This window comes from Fulmarus glacialis, unplaced genomic scaffold (assembly GCF_000690835.1).
Source record: "Fulmarus glacialis isolate BGI_N327 unplaced genomic scaffold, ASM69083v1 scaffold9360, whole genome shotgun sequence".
NCBI lineage: Eukaryota > Metazoa > Chordata > Aves > Procellariiformes > Procellariidae > Fulmarus > Fulmarus glacialis.
In genome coordinates this window covers 48,468-73,134 of record NW_009189627.1, presented here as the reverse complement: position 1 = coordinate 73,134, position 24,667 = coordinate 48,468, and the positions used below count along the sequence as shown (strand labels likewise).

The 24,667-nt window shown below is 38.3% G+C and overlaps 1 protein-coding gene across 1 annotated transcript in view; it reads left to right on the top strand.

Annotated features, from left to right (window-relative positions):
• Positions 1 to 9,227: 9,227 nt before the first annotated feature.
• The window catches only part of UVRAG (UV radiation resistance associated), a gene marked incomplete at its 5' end in the record, with an annotated part of 29,985 nt that continues 14,545 nt past the window's right edge, over positions 9,228 to 24,667 (top strand). Inside the window, one exon of the mRNA XM_009582859.1 lies at positions 9,228 to 9,306. Within this exon, the coding sequence (XP_009581154.1) occupies positions 9,228 to 9,306 (79 nt within the window). The remainder of the gene's footprint in view (positions 9,307 to 24,667) is intronic.

Here is a 24,667-nt window from a genome sequence, read left to right as displayed (position 1 = left end):
AGAATTAGATCAGGTGTTCTTTAATGAATTTAGATCCTGTTAATACTGTTTCTGGGAACTAGAATCTTTTATATGCTCCTGGCCAGTCTGAGAAAGCAGATTTTGTTTACTGCAGTAGATGAGACCACTGACCCCAGACATCTACAGCTGAGAAATGTTTCTGTGAAGACATACTAGTCTTAATTTACTCCCATTGGAACACTATACTCCTGATGAGATTATTTTTCAAAACATTACTTCATTTTTCAGTAAGCAGGGACTTGACCTGTATAACATGTCCTCTAGTTAAAAATGATCCTTCAGTGGCAGGGAGATTTAAAGTTCTGATAGCGAGGTTGTCTGCCCTGTCCTTACAGATAGTCCTTGTGTTGTGATATCCATCACAGCGTGTATGTAGCAAGCCTTGAATTCAAGCTGAAATATGTCACGGAAATGCACAATCTACAAAAAGCCATCAGTGTCACTTGTTCCGTGGGTTGCTGGCTGTGTGTTTGAGGTGTTTGAAAGCGTTATTTGCTGAACTAGTAGAATGATACCCTCTTATATAAATTGGTGACTGTCTTATCAAGAACTGCCTGGTTTTCATAATCTGAGTCTTTGCTTTCTTTTCCTGTATACAGCCTGTACATATTGAAGCTATTGTACATTCTCCAAGAGCAAGGTCACAGCAGTTACACTTCTTAATAGAAAGATGGCAGTGCTTCTGCTTTCGATTATCTTCTTGTTGAGCTATTCAGATAGGCATTTTGAAAATACATTTCATAAAGTTAAACTGCCAATATGTCTTCCTTTCCCAGTAAACTAATTATCTTTGTATTGTATAAAGCTTGAATGAGGATATGCTTTCCCTTGGCAGTCTGTATTTTTGTCATCAAGTTTGTTTTACAAGTATAGCTTTTTCTCTCAAGTAGAAACTAAAAACCATATAGTAATCAAATCTGAATTCACTTGTGATTTGTGATTCATATTCATGTCTTAATCTCATCTCTAACAAAGTAAAGTGCACACTTGTAATCCTTTTTTCCGCCTTTTCATTTGATTTCAGCATTGCTCACCAGGTGGGGATCTTACTTTTTTGTTTAAAACTTTTCCAATCACGCTGATTGTTGGCAGACTAGTTAGCTGTTCCTGGTAGGCTAGTAGTCACCCTAAGGTCAGTTTGTGGCCTCCACTATCAATTGGTAGCTTGATCTAAAAAGGATCTGAACTGCTCTGTGTTGTATCTCTATAATTGAGAAGTCTGGTAGGGAAGGCAGTTTCATACTATTGCATTTTAGTTGTGTTCCTTCCAACAAGCACTCAGCTGCTTGGGTCTGCTACTTAAGGTCTGTGTCAGTCTCTGCTCTGAAGCCGATATAACCGTGGTACAGCTTATCTGAGAAAGAAACAGGTTTTGAAGCTGTGCAGCCAAAGCTTCTTGTGTTTGGTCTTCTGGTGGAGTGCTAAGAGGTTGGAAGTGCTGGGTATTTTGGTGCCTGTGCCTCTTTAGCAGCCTACTTTTCCTAATACTTGGTTCGAAGCGTTCTGGGGAATAGTGATTTCAAGTGAGCTGGCTGGACAATGGTAGTCCTTCTCACTTAAAAGACTTTCAAGGTTTGCTTTATTCTGTTTGAGAAAAGTCCCAGCGCTTTTAAATAGCTCAAGCTTTCTTCTCTGGATACAACATTCCTTTACGATGAGCCAACAGGATGTGGTTAGGTTGGAGGGAAAACACTAGCTCCTTCCTCCCCTGCCTGCCCCCCTTGCAGCCCCCCCCAAAAGGGGGTGAGGTTGAAATAACTCAAACTTCAGTAAATATTTAAACCTTATTCTTGTACACTCCTCATACTTCAGTCATATCAAGCAAGAACTTGCGACTTTTTTAGGTCATTATCTTATCTGGGTTGGGCTATTTAATTCTTTCCTCGTATAGGGTGTCCTATCCGTGGACTTGAGCTTGCAATTCATAATTTTATAAACTGCCCTATATTTTGGTAGAGCTGTGTGAGGCACAGTTGTTCCCTAGATCTGATGGATGGCTCTCTGCTATCACACCAGTGACTGTTACAGTCAGAAACTACATCAGTTCTTTATCTGTATAATAGTGAATAATTGGGTTTCAACTGCATTCTGCCAAGTCTGCTCTACAGTCATCTCCCCGCAGCCATTCTGCTTACTGTCCTTGAAAATAAGAAGTGAAGGAAAAAGCCATGTCAAGTTTGTTCTTTGACAAATTTGGTGGATGCAGTTGGGCAGGAAGTATCAAAGGTACTGCAAATATGGTGATGTGAAAATACAGCGGTATCGGCTTCATTTAGTCGGTGGACTAAATTTCTGGTCTTCAGCTAACTATTGGATAATTAAGTCTTCTTAAAACATGAATATTCTTGCTGTTAATTTAGCTTGCAAAGCTACAAATATTAGCAGTCCTTGAACTTTTGCATCACTTTGAAAATTAAGGTTATCTAACACAATTCCAAATTAGATTTGGAATTTTACCTACGTTTACCAAATGGGTTGTAATATGTTACTTAAATTGTGTCACACTTCAGCCTGTGGAAAACAGTTAGATGTGATGTGTAAAAACCATTATTTTACTGACTTCTTCCCTAAAGAGCTTTCTGAAGTAGAGATTAAACTTTGAGACTTTAATATAATTTGGGATATGGCAGAAGTCTGAACAGAAGAGAGAATAAAAGATCTAAAACATATGGTGTAATACCAAAGTAGAAGCAGGTGAAAGCAGTTAAAAATGAAGCAATTCCTTAAGCTTTAAAAATAGTTTGTATTAAAGACAGGCGGTTATAGACAATAAAAATTGGCCACCAATATATTGGTACATATGTGATTTTTCTGGATAGGGAGGAGTTCATAAATCACAGAACACAAGAGTAAATGTATTTGGACTTGAATTCATAAGAGATACTTGAGGTCTGAAATAAATGTATGGAATAAAGATTCTTTCAGCTTTTCCTAACAGTTACCATCTGACTGAACCAACAGTCCTGTGGTGATTTACTGCATGTTCATCAAACACTGAAGTTACTGTGTAAAACAGCTAAAGATTAACTGAGGAGATAAAATTAAATGAGATCTTGATGGCTGATAAGTAATTATCTAAGGTCAGCTGAAAAAGGTAGGACAGTGAAGAGAAGTTCTTAGTGGTTCGAGTAGAATCATTAGGACACTTTATTTATGAGTTGTAAGAAGGGTGGTCCTGATGCTTTAAACACTGAAATTATGCTAATTCCAAATTTTTAGCTTTGAAACAGACCTCTAGTTTTCCAGACTCAAGATCTGTGGGCAACGTAAGCAATCTTTAAAAGACCTTTTTTCTGTAGTCAGTTTTCTGAACACTCTAGTAGCAAACTTCCTGCCCATGCTGTCTTATCAAACCATTGGCTTAGTCCATATAATCAAAGTCACTAAGAGATGGGTTAAAACCCTTTCTTTTATTAAGAAGTAATTACTACTTTTTATGAGGAAATAAACCACCAAACCTGATTGATCCAAACTGTAGGCATCTCACCTTAAACTGTAAATATGAAAAAGCAAAATCCTTGCAAGAGGCTTTTCTCTACCATCTACCCCTGAAATTTCTCAGACTTACTTTCAGCAGCACGTAAGCAATCTCCTTCGTTATGCCTTGAATCGTAGAAAATGAGGCTGAAATCAACACTGGAAAGTAATTTAGACAGTCTTCCTACCCCAAGGAGAGATGAAGTTTATTTACAGGGAAGTGTTACCACCATAACTGAGATACAGGGTGGTTTGAACTTGCCTTAGAGATGACACATTAGACTTCTTTGTGCCTGTAGATTTGTGATTATAAGATGATCTGCTTGTGCCTGGATGAACAGGTAGTTTCAGCAACATGGGGCGATGGCTGGTGGTCTCATGTGGCACGCTGCAGCTTTTGGATTGGATTGCTGCAAAGATGTCGTAGAGCCGATAGAAATGTCTTCAGGCCCCTGGACAGGTACAGCTGGGAAAGGCAGTCATTGAAACTCCTGTCTGCTCATCCTATACTGCTCCCAGATCACAAATGTTTTTAGACATATTCAAGAATACATCTTGAACTGAAATTTGAAATTTGAAATTTGCCTTGGTTTAACACTGATATTTCTGTTCAGCTGTTTGCATCTTAATGATTCAGCTGGAGTGGAAATCATGGCAACCAGCCGCCATTAGTTTTCCATATTGACTGGAAATGCATCTATTGAGGTTTTTTTTTAATAGAAAGACTTTTAAACCAGAGTTGACAATTTAGTACTGTGTCTACATTCTTTGTAACTTTACAAATGTGATCTTACTATAGTAAGATTATGCTTTTCATTTCAGTTTGAGGTATAGCTGCGTGCTTGTTATGCCTAAGATGTGTGCTACTTGAATAAATAACATGTTAGGAAAAAAAATCTCATTAAAGACTGGCTCCAACATAACAGCTTCCTAAGAGTCCTGTTGATGGTGTAGTTGGGTACCTATAAGCTTGATACCCATCAGAGTGGTATTTCTTATGCAAATGTTCAAACTGACTATTTTAAAACTTAGCATTTGTGAAGTATTGCAAAATCCTTGAAGAACTCAAAATTTAATTCCATTGTTGATGGTAGGGTGCTGGTTCTGTAGTTTTAACTTGGAGAAAAAGTAGACTTTCGGCCCTGTTTTTTATTTAAAAGGCAAACTTGGTATTACTTTTCCCCATCAGAGTTTCTGTCAACAAAGCACATAACCTTCGCCTCGCTTTTTCCCTTTCACAGCTCTTTTGGGAGGGTTTAATGAGGCCTAGTACACTAGAAACTTTTACATAGGGTCTACAGCATAAAATGACACCAATGTTGACACTTCACTTAGCCACTCCTTTTAGCTGGGATTTCTTCCTTTTCCACCCCTATTTGCCTGGGCAGTTTACAAGGAAATTAGAGATTGTTCCTCTTAGGCTTGCACTAATCTGTATTCTGATACTTGAGTGCACACTTTGATTTGTCGGTCTCACTTGAGTTTCTTACAAGTAGATATATTTGGTTATGTAGATCAGCAGTACTCTAAGCTTTGACCCGCTCATACTTGTTTGCTTACTCATTGCCTATCAGCAAAACCTCCTTATGTGTAAACAGAATGAAACTAAGTTGCCCTATGTACTTCAAAAACCCAACGGTTCTTTATTCTTAGAATTGCTCAGTGGTTATTGGCATCCAGTTGTGTTAAACACAAGATTTCAGTGCTAAGAATAGTATCTGGTTTGAATATAGGTGCCTTCGATGGAAGAGGAGAGTTTCTTGACCAGCTGTTAATAATGTGCTCCCTTCCAACTTCCATGCCGGTTTTTCTTGGACCAGGTTTAAGCTGAAGAGTTCTTTATCCAGGTGGAGGATAGATGAGTTAAGGTGGAGGCAGATGAGTTGCTATCTCTATTCTAATTATTCAGAGATGATTAAAAGTGCCTTGTAACAGCTTCTATTTTTTTTTTCTTTCTTATATATATTGTCTCCCATGAGAAATGGCAGTCAAAACCCTCTTCTTGTAAGACTTGGAAACCTTGGGTCTTGAACGTATTAATGTTAGTAGAAGCCTTGTGTGTGCTTTGCAGCTCTAAGCATGATATTGTTCTAGTTCACTATGGAAGAAACTGTTCTGTCATTGTGGTAACACAAGTAGAAGAATAAAATTTTTGTGCAAAGCAACATGCTATGGAAGGGGAGGTGAGCTATGTGTCGAAAAATACCATGCATGTGTATGTTTTGTGATTTATTATGGATTTGCCTCTGTTCCTGCAGTGTGGTACAGCTGGGTAACACTGGTCATCTGACTTGTATCCCAGTAAGTCCTATAAAACAGAACACATGACTCAAAGAAATTAATAAAAACTTTGCATTTGTCACAGTCCTTCAGGATTAAATAAGCAAAACATAAAACTTCCAAAACAAACGTAAGCTTTTAAGATTGAGAATCCTCTTTATGTTATCTTAGATCTTAAAGACACATATTGACCATCTGGTTAAAATCAGTCTCGTGTGCAGTTTGGATCGCTCTTATACAGTATTCTCCACCTTCTGAATTCAGAGTGGGACTTGTTTAATTCCAGCATCTTTGGCACAATTGTCATAGATCCTAAAGCTGCCTTTCCATGTGCCTGCTAGCTTGTTATTCCCTTTATCACTACTAGTCCTTGTGCTTTTCCCCAGCACAGGCTCTTACCGTTACCAACATGTCAGATGTCTTAAGTGAAGCAAGAATAGCCTTGAGTACAGTGGAAACACGAGGTGCAAAACCAACTCCAAATGGGGTTAACCTGTTATAAGTTACTAAATGTGTTTTTTTTCCTGCATCAAGTTAGTATTCTCTGAACTAAGAACTTCTTTGTAAGTCACTGTTAAAATTATTACTGCTCTATGCCAGCTGAGCAGTATGCTCTTTATATACAGGAATAGAATATCTACTGTAAACTCAGGGTATATTAGGGCTGTGTTTTAAGAAATCTACACACTATTGAAATATAATATTCCATAGTCATAAGATAAATATCAATGTATTTTTACAAGGGCACGCTTTGAATCTCACAGAGCAGAAGCTGTTTTGTTCATAATTACCGCCTGCTAGCATGGTAGGTGTATGGTTTCCTTACAGTGTGTAAGTGTACTGCTCTGAGGAGGACCAGAGCTCAGAGCGTGTACTCAGAACAAGTTTCCTACTACTTGATAACTTCTCTCGGATGATTGCTTCTGGTGATTACACAACAGACACCTGTAGCTTGTTTTTTTTTCTTTTTTCCACTAAACACATCACACTTATTCCTTTGAATTTGTCATCTTAGAGTAAGTATCTGTTCGTTTTAAAGGAGCTTAATGATTTTTTTTTCCCAAACATATCAGCAAGAATGGAAACAAGGAAGGTACATGTTGGAGTAGACTGGGCAGGTGGATGCCATTTTGCATTTTGAGTGCTTCATGATTATAAAAATACTGAAATAGTAGTTTTCAAATGTGTTTTTTGAGCAAGTATAACTAAAATCTTACACAGTAGACCAGACTTTTTGCTGCATGCCAAAGTGAGAGATTTAGCTTACAGTCATGCTTTTCTAAGGAGCAGGCAAGAATTTCACATAGGGAGCCAGCAGTTAAAGTTGCATTCAATTATATTCAATGAAGCACTATATAAAATGTCGTGGATGCTCTTCCTTAAGTTTATTGCTTATGACCAGGCTTAGTGGGCAAGCAAGATAACACACAAAGAGAGAGATGTAAAAGTTGGTAATATTTTTCTCTGAGTCATAAATGTGCATACACAAAGACATCCACTGATGTTTTTCAAGACTTTCATGTAAATGATTGTGTTATGAAAGCTGACATGAGGATGTATGTTTCGAGTTTAGAGTCTTTCAAGATTAATTAGTGGAAGTTAAGAGGACAAAAATGTGAATATTAGCAAAAAAGCAGCACCAATGTGATAAGCTTAGTCTTTACCACTTAAAAGAAACTGTGTGTGGGAGATGGTAGCGAGCACTGTAAAAGAGTTTTTATCCTCTTTTCTATACTGCATGTATCGAAGAGCTCTGTGTCTAATAATAGAATACATGGTTCCCATTACTAGTGACTTAATGAAATTCTATCTTCTAGTGAAACGTGGCTTGTGTTCCTAATGGTACTTTTATTGTCAGGCTTGAGTGAGTTTTATACTGTTAATTGCAAAGGTATCCTTTAAATCAAAATCCTGCTATTTGGGTAGTGTATTGTAGATATTGAAATGAATTCCTTTTGATTTGTATTTTACAAATTTTGTATTTTTGTAGCATGCGTTCACTTTGAAAATTTGGTTTTCTTGCATGGGGAACTAATTGGATTTATAGATCTATTAAGTAAGATGAGCTAGATATATACTATTCACAGTGATTTTTATATTCCTCAACTTGAAGTGACCTAGTGAGTTTGAAAGTCGCGTAAAACTTGAAGCTGACGTCTTAATATTTGATCTGCTGTGATCATGACCTGTTAACCTTTAGCTTTAATGGCACTATATAATTCTCCTTAAAACTTGCAAATGTACTGTGCTGTGGGGCTGATTGATTATAAAACACGCTTTGTGTAATCACCCCTCTAGAATGTGTGTTTTTTCTAGTAGATATCGATCTCCTATATTTGATGTCTTGTATTTGAGAGAGACTTTGGTTTCTGATGTAATGTGGGTTTTGTGCAGATAATACACTCAGCATCTTGATTAGGAGCTACAGAACATACGGTTCTTGAAAAGGCAAAAGCTCGTGTCATGGTGTAGTTCCCATAAACATAAATTTTAGATTGTACTAAGATTACTGTATTGACCATGATGACCTCATAACCTCTGGTGGTAAGGAAGGTCAAAAGACAATCCTAAGAAATGCAGTGTGCAAATATTAAAACTGTTGATGAGAACTGCTTCACTTAAGCAAAGATTCCATAAAATTATACTCTTTAATGCAGACTGTCAAACAGTTTCAATAATGTAGGGACTAAGTTTTGATTTTCTGATCTCATGCGGCGGTTAAGACAAAAATAAGCTGCGCTACTTTGTTATAAGCAATTTACTACATCTAGGTATTTAAAATTGTGAAAAATGCTTTACTTATTACATAGGAGATATAAACATTAGGAATATAATATTTGCAAGGGCTGTAGTGACCTGTGATTCTGTAACTGACTTTAGCTTTTGGTGTGTGTGTGAAGCTTGTTGAAAGGAAAGGAATTGCTTGGATCTCTAAGTTGTCTTCTGGTGAGTTGGTAAATGAGCCTGCAAATGTCTTCTGTGTGTGAGATTTGTGCTCTTTCAATCACAAAATAACAATCAAAAGAGAACAACTTTCTTAAAAGATTATTTCTATTTGAAAATGAGCTAACCAAATGTGAATGGCTGAATACAAAGGGATAGGGTAGGATCTGGTATTATGCTGCATGCTTCTTAAAACATGCTTCACTTAGTGAGAGGAATATTGCAGCACTGGGAGAGTCATAAAGCATCTTTTAAAAACCTAAAATACTTTAGAAAATGTAATTCACTAGCTGAATTTTGACATCAGTTTTTTTAAAGGCTGATTGAGTGGAGTTGCAGAGGATTCCTAAGTACATACTGTGGAGGGGGTTCCTGGGAGAGGTCAGCAAGGGAGGCTTTTCAAATCTTTACCTTCTCAGAAAAGGAGTCTGTGGCTTTTTAAAGTTTACTTAAGCATCTAAATAATTTCACCTTAAATGCTTTTTTCTTTTTTTCTTTCTCATCAGATTTCCTTTATATCCAAAAGGAGGGGAGAAGCTTCAGTTTGAATATGGAGTATATCTTCTCAACAAAAATATAGCACAGGTTGGTACACTGAGATTTTTTTTTTTTTAATGGGTATCTACGATCTGCTTAGTATCAGTATGGCATGAGTGTGCATCTACTGTCTTGTGATGCTATTCTCTATGGTGAACATCTGTGAACTAGTGGAGGTGTTCTTCAAATGCTTGTTTTCACTTGCCTTACTGCTTTGGGCTCGAGACTTTCTCTCGTGGTGCTTGGAGGTGGTCTTGCCAGCTAATAATGAATCTTTTCCTTTTCAAATAAGTACTTTGAATCTGTACACACTGTTTTGAAAATTGTAAATGTTTTCTGGTTTTCTTTTTTCTTTTTTTTTCTGTCCTACTTGAAGATCCATTCGTGTCATTCTCATTGCTGGTTTAATTTTGCTGTATTATTCCCTTAACTAGTATTCTACTCTTACGATAAGAAAACACAACAAGCTGGAAAACCTTAAGTCTTGCCAATGCATGGCTTTATATTAAAACAAACAAACAAACAAAAAAACCCCAAAAAACAACAAAACCAAAACCCCTAATCATCCTTACTTCCTTTCTCGTAATGTATTTTAAAAATCATCCTTTAATTTGGCAAGCGCATCAGAATTTACAAGTTTACAAACTTGTATTTGAGATGATACTAATACCTGCTGCTAACTCATTTGGTATGGAATTCAGAGAATGTTCAAAAAGTTGGTCTGAAAGGGACCTGGGGAGGCCATTTAGACTATTGCCTAGTCCTAGGGCAGGGTCAGCTGCTCTTACGCCATCCCTGGTAGATGTTTGTATAGCTTTCCCTGAAGGAAAGCCTGTGATCTAAGTAGTCTTTTCCAGTGATTGGCTATCCTGGCCATTAAAGTCTTTCCTGACATCTAACCCAAATCTATCTTGCTTCTGTTTAATCACATAATCACTTACTATAATAATTTGTTCATTTAATTCTCTTCCTCTTTGCAAACTTATATGCATTGAAAGACAAATCCTTTCTGAAGTGTTATCTCATGGGTCATGTCTCTTAATTTCTGAGCACTCTTGTTGTCTCCTACTCTCCATCCACATCTTTCTTGAAGTCCAGTGCCCAAAGCTGTGCAACTGTTACCTTCAAAACACTGAGTAGGATGGGAGAAATGCTTCACAGGTCTTTTCATCTTTTTTCAGTTCATTATGTTCTGATAGATTTGTACTCTTAACAGCCTGAAACAGTGAATTTTGTGATTCAGTGCAACCAGCAACCCCAAGTCTTTTCTGCACAGCAACAAAATAGCCCATTCTGAATTTGTGCAGGTGACTCATTTAATTCATGTTTTACATGCTGTGCCTTGAATGTACCTTAGATGCCCCTTTTTCTTAATCATGTCTCTGATTTGGTGACGTAACTCCAGAAGGTGGGGAAAGGTAGGTTGAGAACTCAGTCTCAGCTTTGTGCTTTCTGCTTGTGAGCCTATTCTCTATCCAGGTCACCTAATAAAAATATTGAATAGAACTGGGGAAAAGCCTAGACCCAGGTGGAGCCCCACTTCACTAGCACTTCCATTTTCATCAGTGAACCATTGTTTAAGTACACACAGAGTACTTACTTGCTCTGTATTCATTCGTACTTCATCCGTATCCCATTTCCCCAGCATGCTTGTGAGCATATTACACCATAAAGTGCCAGGAGATTTGTTTAAATTCCAACAGAAATATGACATTTCAGTTTCTAACCTGTTTGAAAGGCTTGAAATTAGATTGGTCTGACAGTTTTATTCTTGAAAAATGTGGTCTTTTTTATGCTTAGTTTCTAGTTGTTCGGTTTGTTTTTCTCTTTCCAGTTCTCTTCCACCACTTTTTCCCCATTCCTTACCCCAAATTGAAGAAAAGCTTCTGGATCTTTTTGTGGTGTTTTGTTTTTTAAGCTTGGATTGCATTTACCATTTTCCAGACTTCTGGTATCTTGCCCGTGCTTAGTGTATTTTGGAAGATAACCTCCAATGGCTCTGAAATATCTTAAGATGAAGTTAATCAAGTCCTGCTAGTCTTGGAAATTCACTTAACCGAGCTGTTAATGTAACTTAGACTGTGACTCTTTGTTGCTGGTATTAATAGTGGCAGCCAGCTCTTCACACTTGACTTTCATAGGGAAGACTAGTGAGAAAAAGGCATTAAATCTCTTTCCTTCAAATGCTTTGATCCATTGCTATCAAATCAACACTTTCCTTAATCTCTACTTACGTAAATACATTAGTTCATTCTGTAACTTGTGAGTCGTGATGCTGCTTGCTTTTCATGTTTTTGTTCCTATTCTGGAGTTTGCCGTTCAGTTATGTGATGCAAGTGCTCTGTGCTTCTTTGCTTCTTTCTTGACTGAAATGATGAACTCTTCATTGAGCCCAAGTTGGTAGCCTTTCCATTATCTCATGTGGTCTGGGTTAGTTGGCACTTGTGCCATAGTATCTTTCTTTGTAGTAACTGCCACCACTTCACTTGTTTTCCTATTTTTGACTTGCCTCTGAGATGTTACCACTGTTAGACCTACTGAAATCTCTCGTTCTGATTTTGTTCTTGTCTTATTTCTAAATGTCTGTTAACAGTTGAACACATGGTCACTTATCCATGTTGCCTTCCAAGTCCTTGCAGTTGGTTTCTGAAATCACTGGCATGTGTTTAAACTCATAAAAGTAAATGAAGACTTTAAGTATGTATTGTATAAAAAAGTTTCCAAATTTACGTGAGGTCACTGGTGCTGGTACAAGCTAGCGTAGTCAGTGGCCAAACTTTGAAGTGGTTTGTGCAACACCAGTGGTTCACATGTTAATGCTTGAGATTGTATGCTGTTAAATATAAAAACATAATAAAAACAAATCGGAATTTTTTAGGGGCTTCTATTACTTATTTAATCAGGAAAGTGTTACTGAAGTCCGTATAAACTGTTGTAGTCACCTTTGTTTTGATATCCTTGGTCAAGTATTGCAGCTTTTTGTAGTTCTGCCAAGGGGAAATTCCATTGTGAAGGCAGTGTGAAAGCAGAACAGGTAGATAACATGTAGAAATATATCACAAAACATCTGTATTTAGGGGCTGACTTGATCTAGAAACCTGAGATTGTTTGAATCCTTTGTGTGTTCCATTGAAGGCTGGAACTGTTGAATTTAAGTAGCTTTTAGAAGATCTTAAGGCGATGTGCTTAGTTCATGTGAATGTGTGAAAATAATTAAGTTTGGATGGAGAGTGAGCAGCTGCCTCCTATCTCTAGACCATCACAACCTGTGAGGGAATCCTTTAAGGCCCAAAGGTGTTGGCCTTAATTCAAGGAACCAGTCCTGCAAATTATTCTGTTGTGAATGAATGCGGATCGGTTGCTTAATTCCCTCTGGCTGCTGTGGGAAGATTGGAGGTGGCAGGGAGGAACAGTGCTGACTCTACTGGAGCATTAAGAGAAGAGCTTGGGTCTCCATCACCTTACTTAAATCATTCATGCAAGTCTTGACCACTGTGGGTGAGAAACAAAGAGCCCAGGAAAACTTGTATCAACTTAAAGAAATACTTGAAAGGATTTGTATAAGCTTCCCTGGTTTCACAGTTTTTTGTATTTTTTTCCCTTTCACTATTACCTGGAGTTCTGGCAGCAAGAAGAAACGCGAGTGGGGAAGAAGTGAGACTGGGTTGATATGAAGTAAAATTACTGAAATAAAAACTCTTCTAGAGATAAAGTGGTACTGTTTTGTAAAACAGCAGGATAACAACAATGAAAACCACATCTTGCACTTGGGGAATTCAGCTGGAATTAGAAGCAGCTCAGTGCTAGCTTGGTAGAGCATTTGTTTGGAGAAACTTGCTTTGCTGTTACATTCCGAAGTCAAAACAATGTGTGTTAATTCCGAGAGTTCATAATAACTTCCATCTGTACGTGAGCACAAATTGTTTCAATCCCCATATTTTCTATTTGTAAAATTGAATCCCTCACGAAGTTCACAGAGTAGCTTTTTTATGTTGGATAACACTAGGTAAGACCATAAATTTCCAGTTAAGATTTCAGCTCTTTGACTCTAATGAACATACAAATGTGTTATTTTTTTCATAGGGAAATTAGTGACTTATGTCTAATAATACCAACCGAAAAAATCACTCTCATTCCACAGCGTTGTCAAAGGTGAAGCACAATACAGTTGCTAAAAATGGGAGTGAATTGCTCAGCTCTCAGAAGCGTTAGGCACTGGGAGATCATTCAGTAGGTAGCTGGCCCCACAAACTCGGCAGCTGCTAAGTTATGGATGTGTGAGGAGTGTCTGAGGAAGATGAGGCTTTAGTAGGAAAATGAAATGAACTGTTGCATTGGTTTTCACAGTAGAGGAGTTGAGATTACACCGTGAAAACCTCCTGTTACAGTGGATGAATATTAGGAACTCACTGAAACGTTGTGAGGGTTTTTGTGGGTGATAAGCAAACACCCAGCATGGGCAAGCTAGCATCTCGGAGAGTTCTCGTTGCTCTGAACATAATGCATGTGGCACACAGCTCAGTTAGGGCATAGACATGGGCCTTGCTAAGCTGAGCTCTCACAAGTCCTTGAGCATTGGTCTTGGCGCTGAGGTTTTTTCCTCTCAGTTGTTGAAAATTTTTTTTAACCTTAGAGTATGGGGGGTGAGAGTGCAGTGGCTTTGAGTTTCAAATCTCAGGCCTGTAGAAAGGAAGAAGCTTTATTGCTCCTTTACTGGCTGTTTTTGCTATCTCTTTGCTTCATTCCCAGAGCCTTGTTTGCTTGGGCTTGACTTCAGTGTAGGCTCTTCATTACATATGAAGAGATGATCTTATTTTAGTGACCATCCTTCTTGAGGTGAGTCCTTAGTGAGCACGCACAGTGTCACTACTGGAGAAAATCTGGCCCAAAGTTGTATACAAGATGATATTACATGGTTTCTTTGCTGTATTGGTCATTATTTCTAATCCATGCGTATATGATGTGTAGTCATTGAAGAGAGCATGACCATCTTGGTCGTGAAACTTCCAATTCCTTTAGGTATTCAAGAGGTTTTTTCTTGCGTGTCACTATTCCTCATCCAGTTGCAAGATTGCTTGGAGAGGAAATAATTGCTTTGTAGCTGTAGGGCTAGTTTCTTCTGGTCCTGGTCAGAAGGGGATTTACTGCAGCTATTTTCTTGCACGGGACAATCAACTTATTTGCAACTCCGAGTATCAAATGATGATTTGGTATTTCGGTCAGCCACTCAAGGGGGTGGAAGTTAATTTGTCTCTTGATTATCTGGATTTCTTATTCTGAGTCTCAGCCCAGCTTCCCTATAGAACCATAAGCCAGAACTATGATCACTGTGAGACCCCTTTGAGTCTTGTTGTTGCTGTGACCTTGGTCACTACCTCCATCTGGCTTTAATGGCTTTAGAAATGGTGGTGTTCTGTCCTTGCCTACACTACTAGCTCTTGAAAGGAGACTTGCAAAACTGGGTATCAAATGAATTTGGTGTTCTACAAGCTGTTTAATTCCCTGGGGCCAAGCTAAGGAGTGAGTGTGTCTAGTTTCTACCCCAGTTCATCACTGGTGTTTGTCAGGGAGGCTCTGCAGTTGGTGGCAGTGAGAGTATACCTCCCCAGACATCACTTCCAGGTTTTGTGAAATTTTTTTGATTTGTTACGCTGCATGAGTTAAGGTTTTTTCCTGTTCATGTTGAATGTGTGCTCACGATCGCCTCACGAGGCAAGGCTTCTCTTCTGATCCAGCCTTGATTTGTTTTGTCAGACGACTGTTGAGTGATGTTAGTCTGATACTCCTATTCACATTGGCATGATTTGCTCAGCCCTGGCCAAAGAATAGTTCTGCTTTCGTCTGACAGTCATTAGCAACAGATGAACTTTGCTATTTGACACGAAAAAATCAAACAGTCTTTCGTTAGTTCCCCCAAGGATGTTTGTTTTCACATCAATGCAATACAGATCCGAGCAAGTAACTTGTGAGTTGCTGTGTCCACGTGGTGGCAGACAACATTTATGTGCTTTATGTAACCTGCTAGAGATGTTGATCAGCCAATGCTCTCGCAGGAGTGACGCTTTTTGTTTCAATTACTTACCTTGTGCATTAGACAAGCAACATTCACAGAAGCATAGAAGAAAAGCAAAATACTTCTTGACGTATTTTAGCTGCAGTCAAACTGATATCTTTCTAATAGCTGCATGGAATAAAAGTTGAATGCTTATGTACTAGTGCCATATGTACAAAACTGAACTGAAATTCAGCTCTTAAACGTGAAATGAGGCAAGATGTCCAGTTCCTGGCTCTATTAGACTACCTAACGTGAGAAAATCAACTTTATAATAGAAACTATTAAACTTTTCCATGGGAAGTTGAACGGCAGAAATGTTAGGACTAGAAATTTGTTTTGGCAATAAACACTACCGAGCAGAAGTGTCTTTAAGAGTTCTGTGGGTATCGGTGTAGATGCAGTGGTTATGACCCTTTGAGTGTAGGATACTGTGACTTGCACACTACATCTTTTATGAGGCCCCTAAACTAAGATCATAAAATGTACAGTTCAGAAAGAATGCACTGTCTGAATATGTGGCCAATTTAACTGCATAGGGAAAAGCGTTCTTGAAAGAGCACAGGTTGAAGCCAGAGTTGAGTCCTCATCTTGTAAAGTGCCAAGCATTCATTTTAATGTTAAAAGGAAGGGACTGCACCTGAAAAACCACAAAGTACCTTCTCCAGCTGTGTAGAGCCAAAAGCTTTTAGGAGAGGTTTCATTCCTGAAAGTCTCCTAGGGTAGCAATGGGCTGATACCTAGCCAGATCATTTAGAATTGGGGAATTTACATATGTTTTTTGCAAACTTGTTGGAAGGCTTTCTTTTTTTCCTTTCCTATCACCCATGCCAAGATAAAATAGGTTGAAATGAGACTGGATTAGCTGTAACAACAGTCACCCTTTCATTCAGATGAAAGCCTGCCTATCCTTGCCCGTAGGCAATCTGTACTGATCAGCAAAGACCAAGGTTAACTTGCTCTGTGGAGGAGCAGATCTTGGCTCTCCAACCCGTACTGATCACTGCACCTGCAGCTTGAGCCCAGGCAGTGCTGGAGGCTGTGGTTCTTGCTCTGGTTGCAGAGAGGACGGAGCAGATGAGGTGGGATGAACAATGTAGTTGGGTGGAACAGGAGAGGTGGCATCACCAGCTGTGCCTAGAGTCACTTCTCCAAAATAATTTTGGGGACCACCCCCTGCAAGCATGCTCTGTGTGTTAGGTCACTTGTGTACTACGTAGCTGTCATCGTCTCTGTGCGTTAACCCTTCAGCCTGCTAAGTTTTTTTTAAAAAAATGAGTATGTGTTTAAAATGGAACCAAAATTTAGTAATCAAAAGGAAAATGGATTCCTGATACAGTTAAGCTGACATAAACAGATGTGATTTGCCAACTTAAACTGCTTTGTAGTGTATATAAGCACTACATTTTGAAATTGAAAGAGATAGAAAAGTAGGAAGTCTGTTATCCAGCCATGGCACAATGTGTTAGTGTAGGAAAAAGATGTAGTGTATAATTTTTCCTAACGAGTAGGGTGTGTGCTCTGGAGACATGACTTGACTTTCAGATATGAAGTGTTAACACCTGTGGAATTCATGGACCTCATTTGTGAGTCCATCTCTTCCTTCAGGAGCCTTCTCACTTTCTGCCACGTTGCCATCTCCTAATGGGAAAAAAATCATGCTGAAATGCATAGTGTTTCCTGAAACTTTGGTTGTTTTAATGCATAAAAATTACACTTATCTGTCATTAGCGAGCAAGTGACAAGCTGTGACTTCTTTTTTTTTTTTTGCTGAGTTCCTGTTGTTTTCACTTCACCATCCACCCACATCCTTTGTTCTTCTGTTGTATATTTTAATATGTATGTTTTGTGCTCCGTGAGGCAGGATTTGTCTCATACTTCTGTGCATAGGATTTGGCACATCAGGGCACAAATCCTGTGAAAGCTTTGGGTATGACAGCTGCTTAATCATCCATAAATGCCTTTCAGGCTTATTATATACTGTGGTTGAAGTTTAGAGCAAGTTGTTCTCCAACAAAAGGAATAAAAGTGTCTGATATGTATTGGCTCATTTACTTTTTGATCAGTCCAGAACGCTTGGAAATCCAGAGCTTTAAAGTATTTTGTTTTTCAAGAGACTGGAAATACTAAAGGGGCTATCTTTCTTTGCTGGCCTCGTGCGTAATTCGTGTGAGTATTTCTCAAGTTAATATTGTGTAAATAGAAAAAACAAGCTCTGGTTCAATTTAGCAAGTATAAGTTGCTAGTTGTTTTCAGGAGGGCCATTGCTGAACAGACCTTTGTTTAACCCTCCCTGACCTCAGCTTCTAAGTTTGAAATATCTTCCATCACATGAGAAAGATTTGCAGTATTGGTGTGTCCTAGTGCCATTTGGTGTTCACTGAATGACGTTGTTATCCTGATAGGAAGCAAGTCTTACACAGGTTAAACTGCTGATTCTATACTCCTCGAATGAGAGGTTTTCCCATTTAATTCAAAATCTAATCTTTTTTAGAAGTCAGTCTCCTTTGCGCACTAAAAGTAGCATAGTGGATACCTGGGAAGCAGTTCAGCTTGGGTGAAACAATGGGGCTGGGAGCTGAGAATCCCCAAATTCTTCCTACGTTTAGGCGCTGTGGCATGGGCACAATCACTTGCTCTTTGAGTAATGCTTTCTTGAAGCAAGAGCCTTTTTACTTGAAGGAACAGGTTTCAAAACCTGGATGAATGCTTTAGAAAAACTGCCAAAAGCTCAATTTCAACCCATTTTAAAACAAGGGCTTTCCCAACATAGCACGAAAGAACAAATAGCTGAAAACTTTGTGTTTGCAATACCTAACAGAGTGCATTGTTTGTGCACACTGAAACAATTCTACAGGTTCCTTTCCTGCAACATCTTAAGGTACAAGGTACAGCTAGACTGATGCCAAATGGGAAAATTGCCTGGTTTTGGAGTGGATTTATCATAATATGAAGGTAATGAATAAATGTAGGTGGAATGAGTGGCACCATATGCAAATTTCCAAAATGTTATTTGGAAAGTTTACTATAATGCTCTGAACTGTCATTGAGCGATGAAACCTCATCGCTAGCAGAGAGGAATTCGCAGGCTTGTGCAGGTGGGTGTGGATGCTCGTCCACCCCCTAAGCTGATGGAATAGCCCTGGTGCAGCCATGCAGCCTTTCAGCCTGGCTGATGAGTTTGGGCTCTGTGCTATATTCACTCTGATTTCCAGCCAGGACAAGGTGGGTGAGTTCTCTGTAGCTACCTGTGCACTCCTGAGATTATTGCCCTTTTGGTGTTTGTAGGTAAAAAGCAAGCTTCAGATGTTCTTGTGCCGTACAAAATTACGCTTGGGGAGCTAAATGCATAAAGAAAACGTCATGTCTAAGATGTAGGTACAAAATGTTACTTGTCTTTCTCCTTCTGGCTCTTGCACATCTGACCTTTTGTTCTGTGCCTGATGTAATGATTTTTAATACAAAAGTTCAGGATGAATGAGGTCATAGGAAATAAGTGTGCCCATGTCTTATAATCCAATAAACATCACTTTGTGATACCGAGGCGTTTTAAGAAGTTCTGACCTGAACCAGGAGAGGTTATGCTGTATAGTTTCATCTCATCAAGCTGTAATGCAGCAAGACTACAGCCGAACAGTAAACATGGTTTTAGTTATTTGAGTGCTTCAGTGGGGAAGGCGGGGGGGGGGAAGCTTTTCTGAGGCCAGTAATTGCTCTATCTTCTAAATTGCTTTTTTTAATGTTCTTTCTGTAAAATGGTCATGGTATATGAGAGGCACCTTTACGGGCAAGGGGGCCCATATGTGTTATTTTTATAACGAGCCCACTAACCACCAAATTTTACAGGAATAGTTTACTTGTGTAAGTGGTTGTTGCCCCAGCCTGCCTTCAACGATGGTTTCCCATATCCTAACTGGGACACCAGACTCAAACCATGAAGGCTAATGTTTGAGACCTCTCTGGAGGGGTGTTGTGTTTACTCTCAGGAAGGGCTTCACGAATACGAGCGAGAGAGTCCTGGAGGAAACGCGGCTTTTGGCTCGTCTAAATGTTTAGTTCTGCAGTGTGTTCTGCATGTACTCAAACACGTACTCTTATTTCCTTATTTTCTTGTGGTCTATCTCCAATAAACACTATTGCTGTGAAACCAAAATCCAGTATTAAATGTTGCCTATTATCACACTTCAGTTTTAAAAATTAGAAGAAAACTACTTCATAAATGTTTGGCAGAGTATTACAAGTTTCTAAGTGTTGGCATCCAGGCTGCTGCTTGTTTGAATAATGATGAGACTTTGTATTTTGGTGGATGTGAGGGGAAGAAGCAGCTTAATATAATTCTAAGGCAAATCAAAGAAGGTAAAACAGAACTTGATCTGTTATCAGATGAGAATATAGTTTTCCTGCTCACTGCTGAATCACTCCTGTACTTAGATTTCATGCATGAATTTCCCCGGCCTTTCAGATGGAAGTGAATTAAAATTCTCCAGCTTGAGAGGAGAGGAAAGGAGACAGGCTGTTCTTGGGGCAGCAGGAACCAGTGGGTGAAAAAAAGTTACCATATGAATTTGATGCAGTTTGTAAGAACTGAATCAGTTAGGGCTCCATGCTAACCTGATGTGTGCAGGCACTTAGCCATCACGTAGAGATCAACATTTCCTAACTGTAATACTGGCTGTCTTGGACCAGTGACTTTGCAGCATCTCAGTGGTTAGTTGTCACTGTTACTTTCCTCTTCTCTTACTTTGATCTTGTTGATAGCAGCATCTACCTTGTAGATGGGGGGGAAATCAGACTAGTTTTGACTAAGCATTTTTTAAAAATAACAGCGTGATTGTAAGCAGCCTTTGAAGGGGCAGCATAAAATGGAATTGTTATCTCCTGTTACTGCTTTGATTGCTGTTTGTATGCCTTATTTGTTATTGCTAAATCAAAATTGTGATGGGAGTCCTTTAAGATGGCTTTAACGAAGGCTTTTTTAAGTACGCTCGGTCAGCTTGAGGAATTTTAAAGTGTGTGCCCGATGGATTAATGAAGGACATGGGTCTTCAAGGATGTTGATGTAACTTGTTTTTCTTGTTAGTTTAGTACTCTTAGAAGAATTGCAAAGTAAACATCTGCTTTTCAGGGTGGACCTCTGAACAGCACTGAAATCCACTTGGGAGAAGGAGGCAGGCATTGGCATATCAAGATAAAAGTCGTCATTTCCATAAAAATAGCCGACTTGTATTTCCTCTTGTTTGGATGAGGGCTGTCACTACTGTGGAAGTCTTCTGTTTGCTCCTTCTGAAAGCAAGATTGAGGACTTAAGGACTTGTTATAATCACAGTACTTGCTATTTTGCTTTTTTTCTCTCCTACTTCTCCAAGAAGCTTTAAAAAAAAGAAAGAAAAAAAAGCCTTGGTTATATTTACTTCCAAACTGTGATAGATGTATACTGACAGTCTTTTAAATATGAAAAATAAAAATGAGTTTTAAATGTTTAGTTTTGAGATATGGTATCTAAAGAGCTAATTGATACCACAAAGTGTTTCACTAATGTTGCAGCTTAAGGGTTTTTCAGTAAACCCACATAGCTGTTCAGAGCTAGAACAACTAGCTAGATTTAATAAAACAAAGGCAAGCAACATGTTAAGAGTGCAAATAATCTAAAATTTTATAATTTCCCCCAAAAGGTATAAACACACACAACTGTTTATATAGCAGCAGGCATTATTTCACTGATCCCCCAAGGTTGTTTATATAGCAACAGGCATTATAACAACACTTTCTGTTTTCATTATTGCAGTGCTTAGTCATCTGAATCCCAGCCAGTGCTCCTTCATACTCTGTAAAGTCATCCAGGATCTTGTAAAACAATTAACTATGTCATTTTATTAAAACTTGCATTTTATATTTCTGTCCCAGCATTTGACATCCTCTGAAAACCTGATGTAAATGCTTGGCTTCTAACCAATACTGTGAACTTGATTGAAAGTACGCTTTTGCTTCTATTTTTGTTTGTGGGTTTTCACATTTGTGGAGCAGATGTCCTTTTAAATGCTGGATGCTATCAAGAAAAACTCCTCATTTAACTGAAAATAATTCAAAATTGCTCTTGACTGCCTTAACATCCGTACATGAGCTTGCACAGTGTAGTAGTGGGTTGGGTCCACCTCTTGTATAGGTACATTCGGTGCTACAACATCAAAGACCAGTTGCCTGCAGTAGAGACTAAGGGAAGTGCAACAAAAATGCTGGAGGTTTCAGTGTAGACTCGAGTATTATGCATAACATGTACTGAAGTGGCTGGTATTCTGAACTTTATTAACATAGTCTGAGCTGTAAGAATGCTTCCACATGTCTTAAAACAAGATGGATATGGCTGGGGAAACAATACGGTAAATGATGAACAGATGAGTTCAGAACTGGAGTCATTCTGCACTCCCAAAAAAGGATATTCCAGTCAAGGTACTTTGTGGTTTCTGGCTGGAAGTAAATATATGTGCTTGTATACCATTACTCATTAAATACTGTTACAGGAATTAGTATAGGAAATGGGTTATTCTTCTTTGCACGTAAATGCAGGATATCATTATTTTTCTTAAGAGGCAGCCCCTTAGTGGCAAAAGCCCTAATTTTGATCTTGGGTGCAATCTGATATTACCCAGAAATAGAAAGATGGCTAAATGGTTTCTTTTTAAGCCAACTTATTTTTTAAAAGCTTTAATAGTTCTAGTACTTCTTATCTTATCTTATGAACTTTATAGGAGAGTAACTGAACCTTTGCAGGTTCGTATTTTAATTGGTTAACAAATGAGGTAGCTACACTTGTCATGATTTGATGAATGAATGTTTTATCATGGAATTGTTACCTTTAGGAAGGTGGTAAGCTTTTATGTTGTCTGACATGATTTTAATTAAGTGTAACAGTCCAGTTGACAAAATAAATTACGTGGAAGATGCTTGGATGGCAGGAGTGGTTTAGAGATGCTTAGGATGGAGCTGATTCACTGCTGAGGACAGACAGCTTCCTTCCAGTACAAGTTCAAACCAGAAGGTAGAAACTGGAGTAACTGAATATTATTTCTTTTTTTTTCCCTCTTCCTAAAGAGTCTAAACCAACTATGCCTGGCTTGTTATGAGTTAACTTTAATTTGTTTGTCATGCCTCACCTACAGCTAATGCTGTGGTTGTGTTAGCTGGAACAATTTTCTTAGTCTTTGATGGAAATTAAGTATTTAAACATTTTATTAGAAAGCTAATACAAGTTTTAAGAATAAATCTACCTTTCACTCTAAGAACCATTGTTTTAAATGCAGCTTATTTCAACATTTATGGTTTTTCTTGGAATAAATAGCAAGTATAATATAAAATACCCACTAGTATGATAGGCTGGTCTTCTCTAGAGGTAGAGTTGGCCTTATTATAAATTTTAATCTCCTCTTTCTTCAGATTCTTCTGTACAGGTGCTTCCTGAAATTGTCTTAGGACAAACAAAAACCTCAGATTTTACAAAAGCAGTCTAGGCAGTTACCTAGTGACAGTTATAAATACTGTCTATCCTCTTTTCAAAGTATTTTCATAATGCTGAAATTCTTAAGTTTATCACAGTGGATTTGTAGTGTCAAGGGTTTGGGATACAAGCTTTCTGAGAAAGGATTCAAATTGGATGAACCTAGATTTGTTTTCTGAAATCCTGTAGAAACATGAATATGGTTTTTTTTTTTGTTGTTGTTGTTTTTTTCTCCCAGTTACAGTTTACTAGCCACTTCTTTACATCTCTAATTGAATAACTTGGGGTGATGTCAGTTAACAGAGAAGCCAAAGCAACAAAGTACAATAAAATGTTGAAACTTTGTTTTTGAGATGAGTAGAAGGAATAAATCTGTGTAATTGAAAGAAATTACAAAGTGAGATTTTTTTTTTCCCCTTAAATATCAGTACCCTTAAGTTATTCTGTCTTGAACTGTTCATAAAATATGATGCATCTCATCTGCTACACTTGTTTCTGTGGAGTAAGTGTAGCTAGTAACTGGTATGAGAGCAGACTCAGACTCCTGTCTGAAGTGTCTGATGTCCTTAGCTTATTTGTTTTCCAGTTCATGTTTACTACGTGTTTTTGTTCAATCAAGTAACATTTCACACAGCGCTTGGGAAAACAAAGCTTTATATGGGAGCTAAATATTTGTAAGGAAATGGCAATTAATATTTTATTAGTTGAACATCATTAATGATTTACTCACAGTCCCGTGGAGAATACACGGTCATAAATGTGAACACAAATCTTGGACACTTGTTCACTCAAAACAGGCACATTTTCTCTGGACGGCCGGGTCTGTAATATCCTGAAGGAACAATCTAATCTTTAAATAAAATGCTGCTTTTGCAAAAGGTACTTGGTTCCTTTGGAAACTTAGTGTGCGGCGGGTGGAGACGTGTGATGTTTAATAGCAGCAATTGAAATGTGGACTCAGTTTCTTAGGAGAATCAAGACAGCACATGGTCACCTCTCTCTGCTTTTGTTTTCATACCCAGACGTCATGTTTCACTGCTCTCCTTCTTGCCTCTTTTCTCTTTACATCTTCCAGAATGCTAAGCTCTAAGCTCCTTTTAATTCTCATGGGCAAAGCAGCTGTCCTCTCCCTACATTCTTCTCTTTTTAAAATTGATTTTGATGTGTTAAAGGGTACTTGTATGAATCCTATTGTAACAGGAGAGGATTACAATATCACCTGGTGATGGTTATTACTGTTGTTCAGTGTCTTGCTATTTATTGGATGAGGTGGAGTAACTATCCTGGTATGTGTGGTGTTGGCTGTTAAAAAATATTAAACTTAAGGAAGGGTGTATGAGAAATGCTTTATGGTTTTGGGGAAAAAAACAGTCCTTACTAATGATGCAGCATTGTCAGAGGGTAAGAACAGGAGGAGTAAGAGTTCTGCTCTCTTAAGTAAAAGAGAAATTTTTTTTTTTTTTTCTCCTCCCCCCATGCTCCCATTTGCTGTGTGCTGTATGTGTAGTGGGTTCTCTCATTCAGTAGAGGTAGAGAGATTTCTTTTTTGGGGTATGTGAAACTACTGCAGACCACTGTGAAGCAGGTGTTAACTTTGATGCATTAATGAGGAGGTAATTTTGAACCTGGGAAGTAACTCATGGCTCTGATGCCTCAGCTGATTTTTTTTTTTTTTTCCTTTTCTTTTTTCCTCCTGTTGCTAGAAGGCAGATGAGTTTTTTTTCAACAGCTTTTGGGATTACTTGTAGGTTTGTTTCATAAATACATGGCTGTCAGCTTGTATTGATACAGACACATAAGGCAATAGTGCTTTGTTTTTAAGCTATTACAAAGCCAAAATAGAATGCAGTTTATAAAGTTAAATC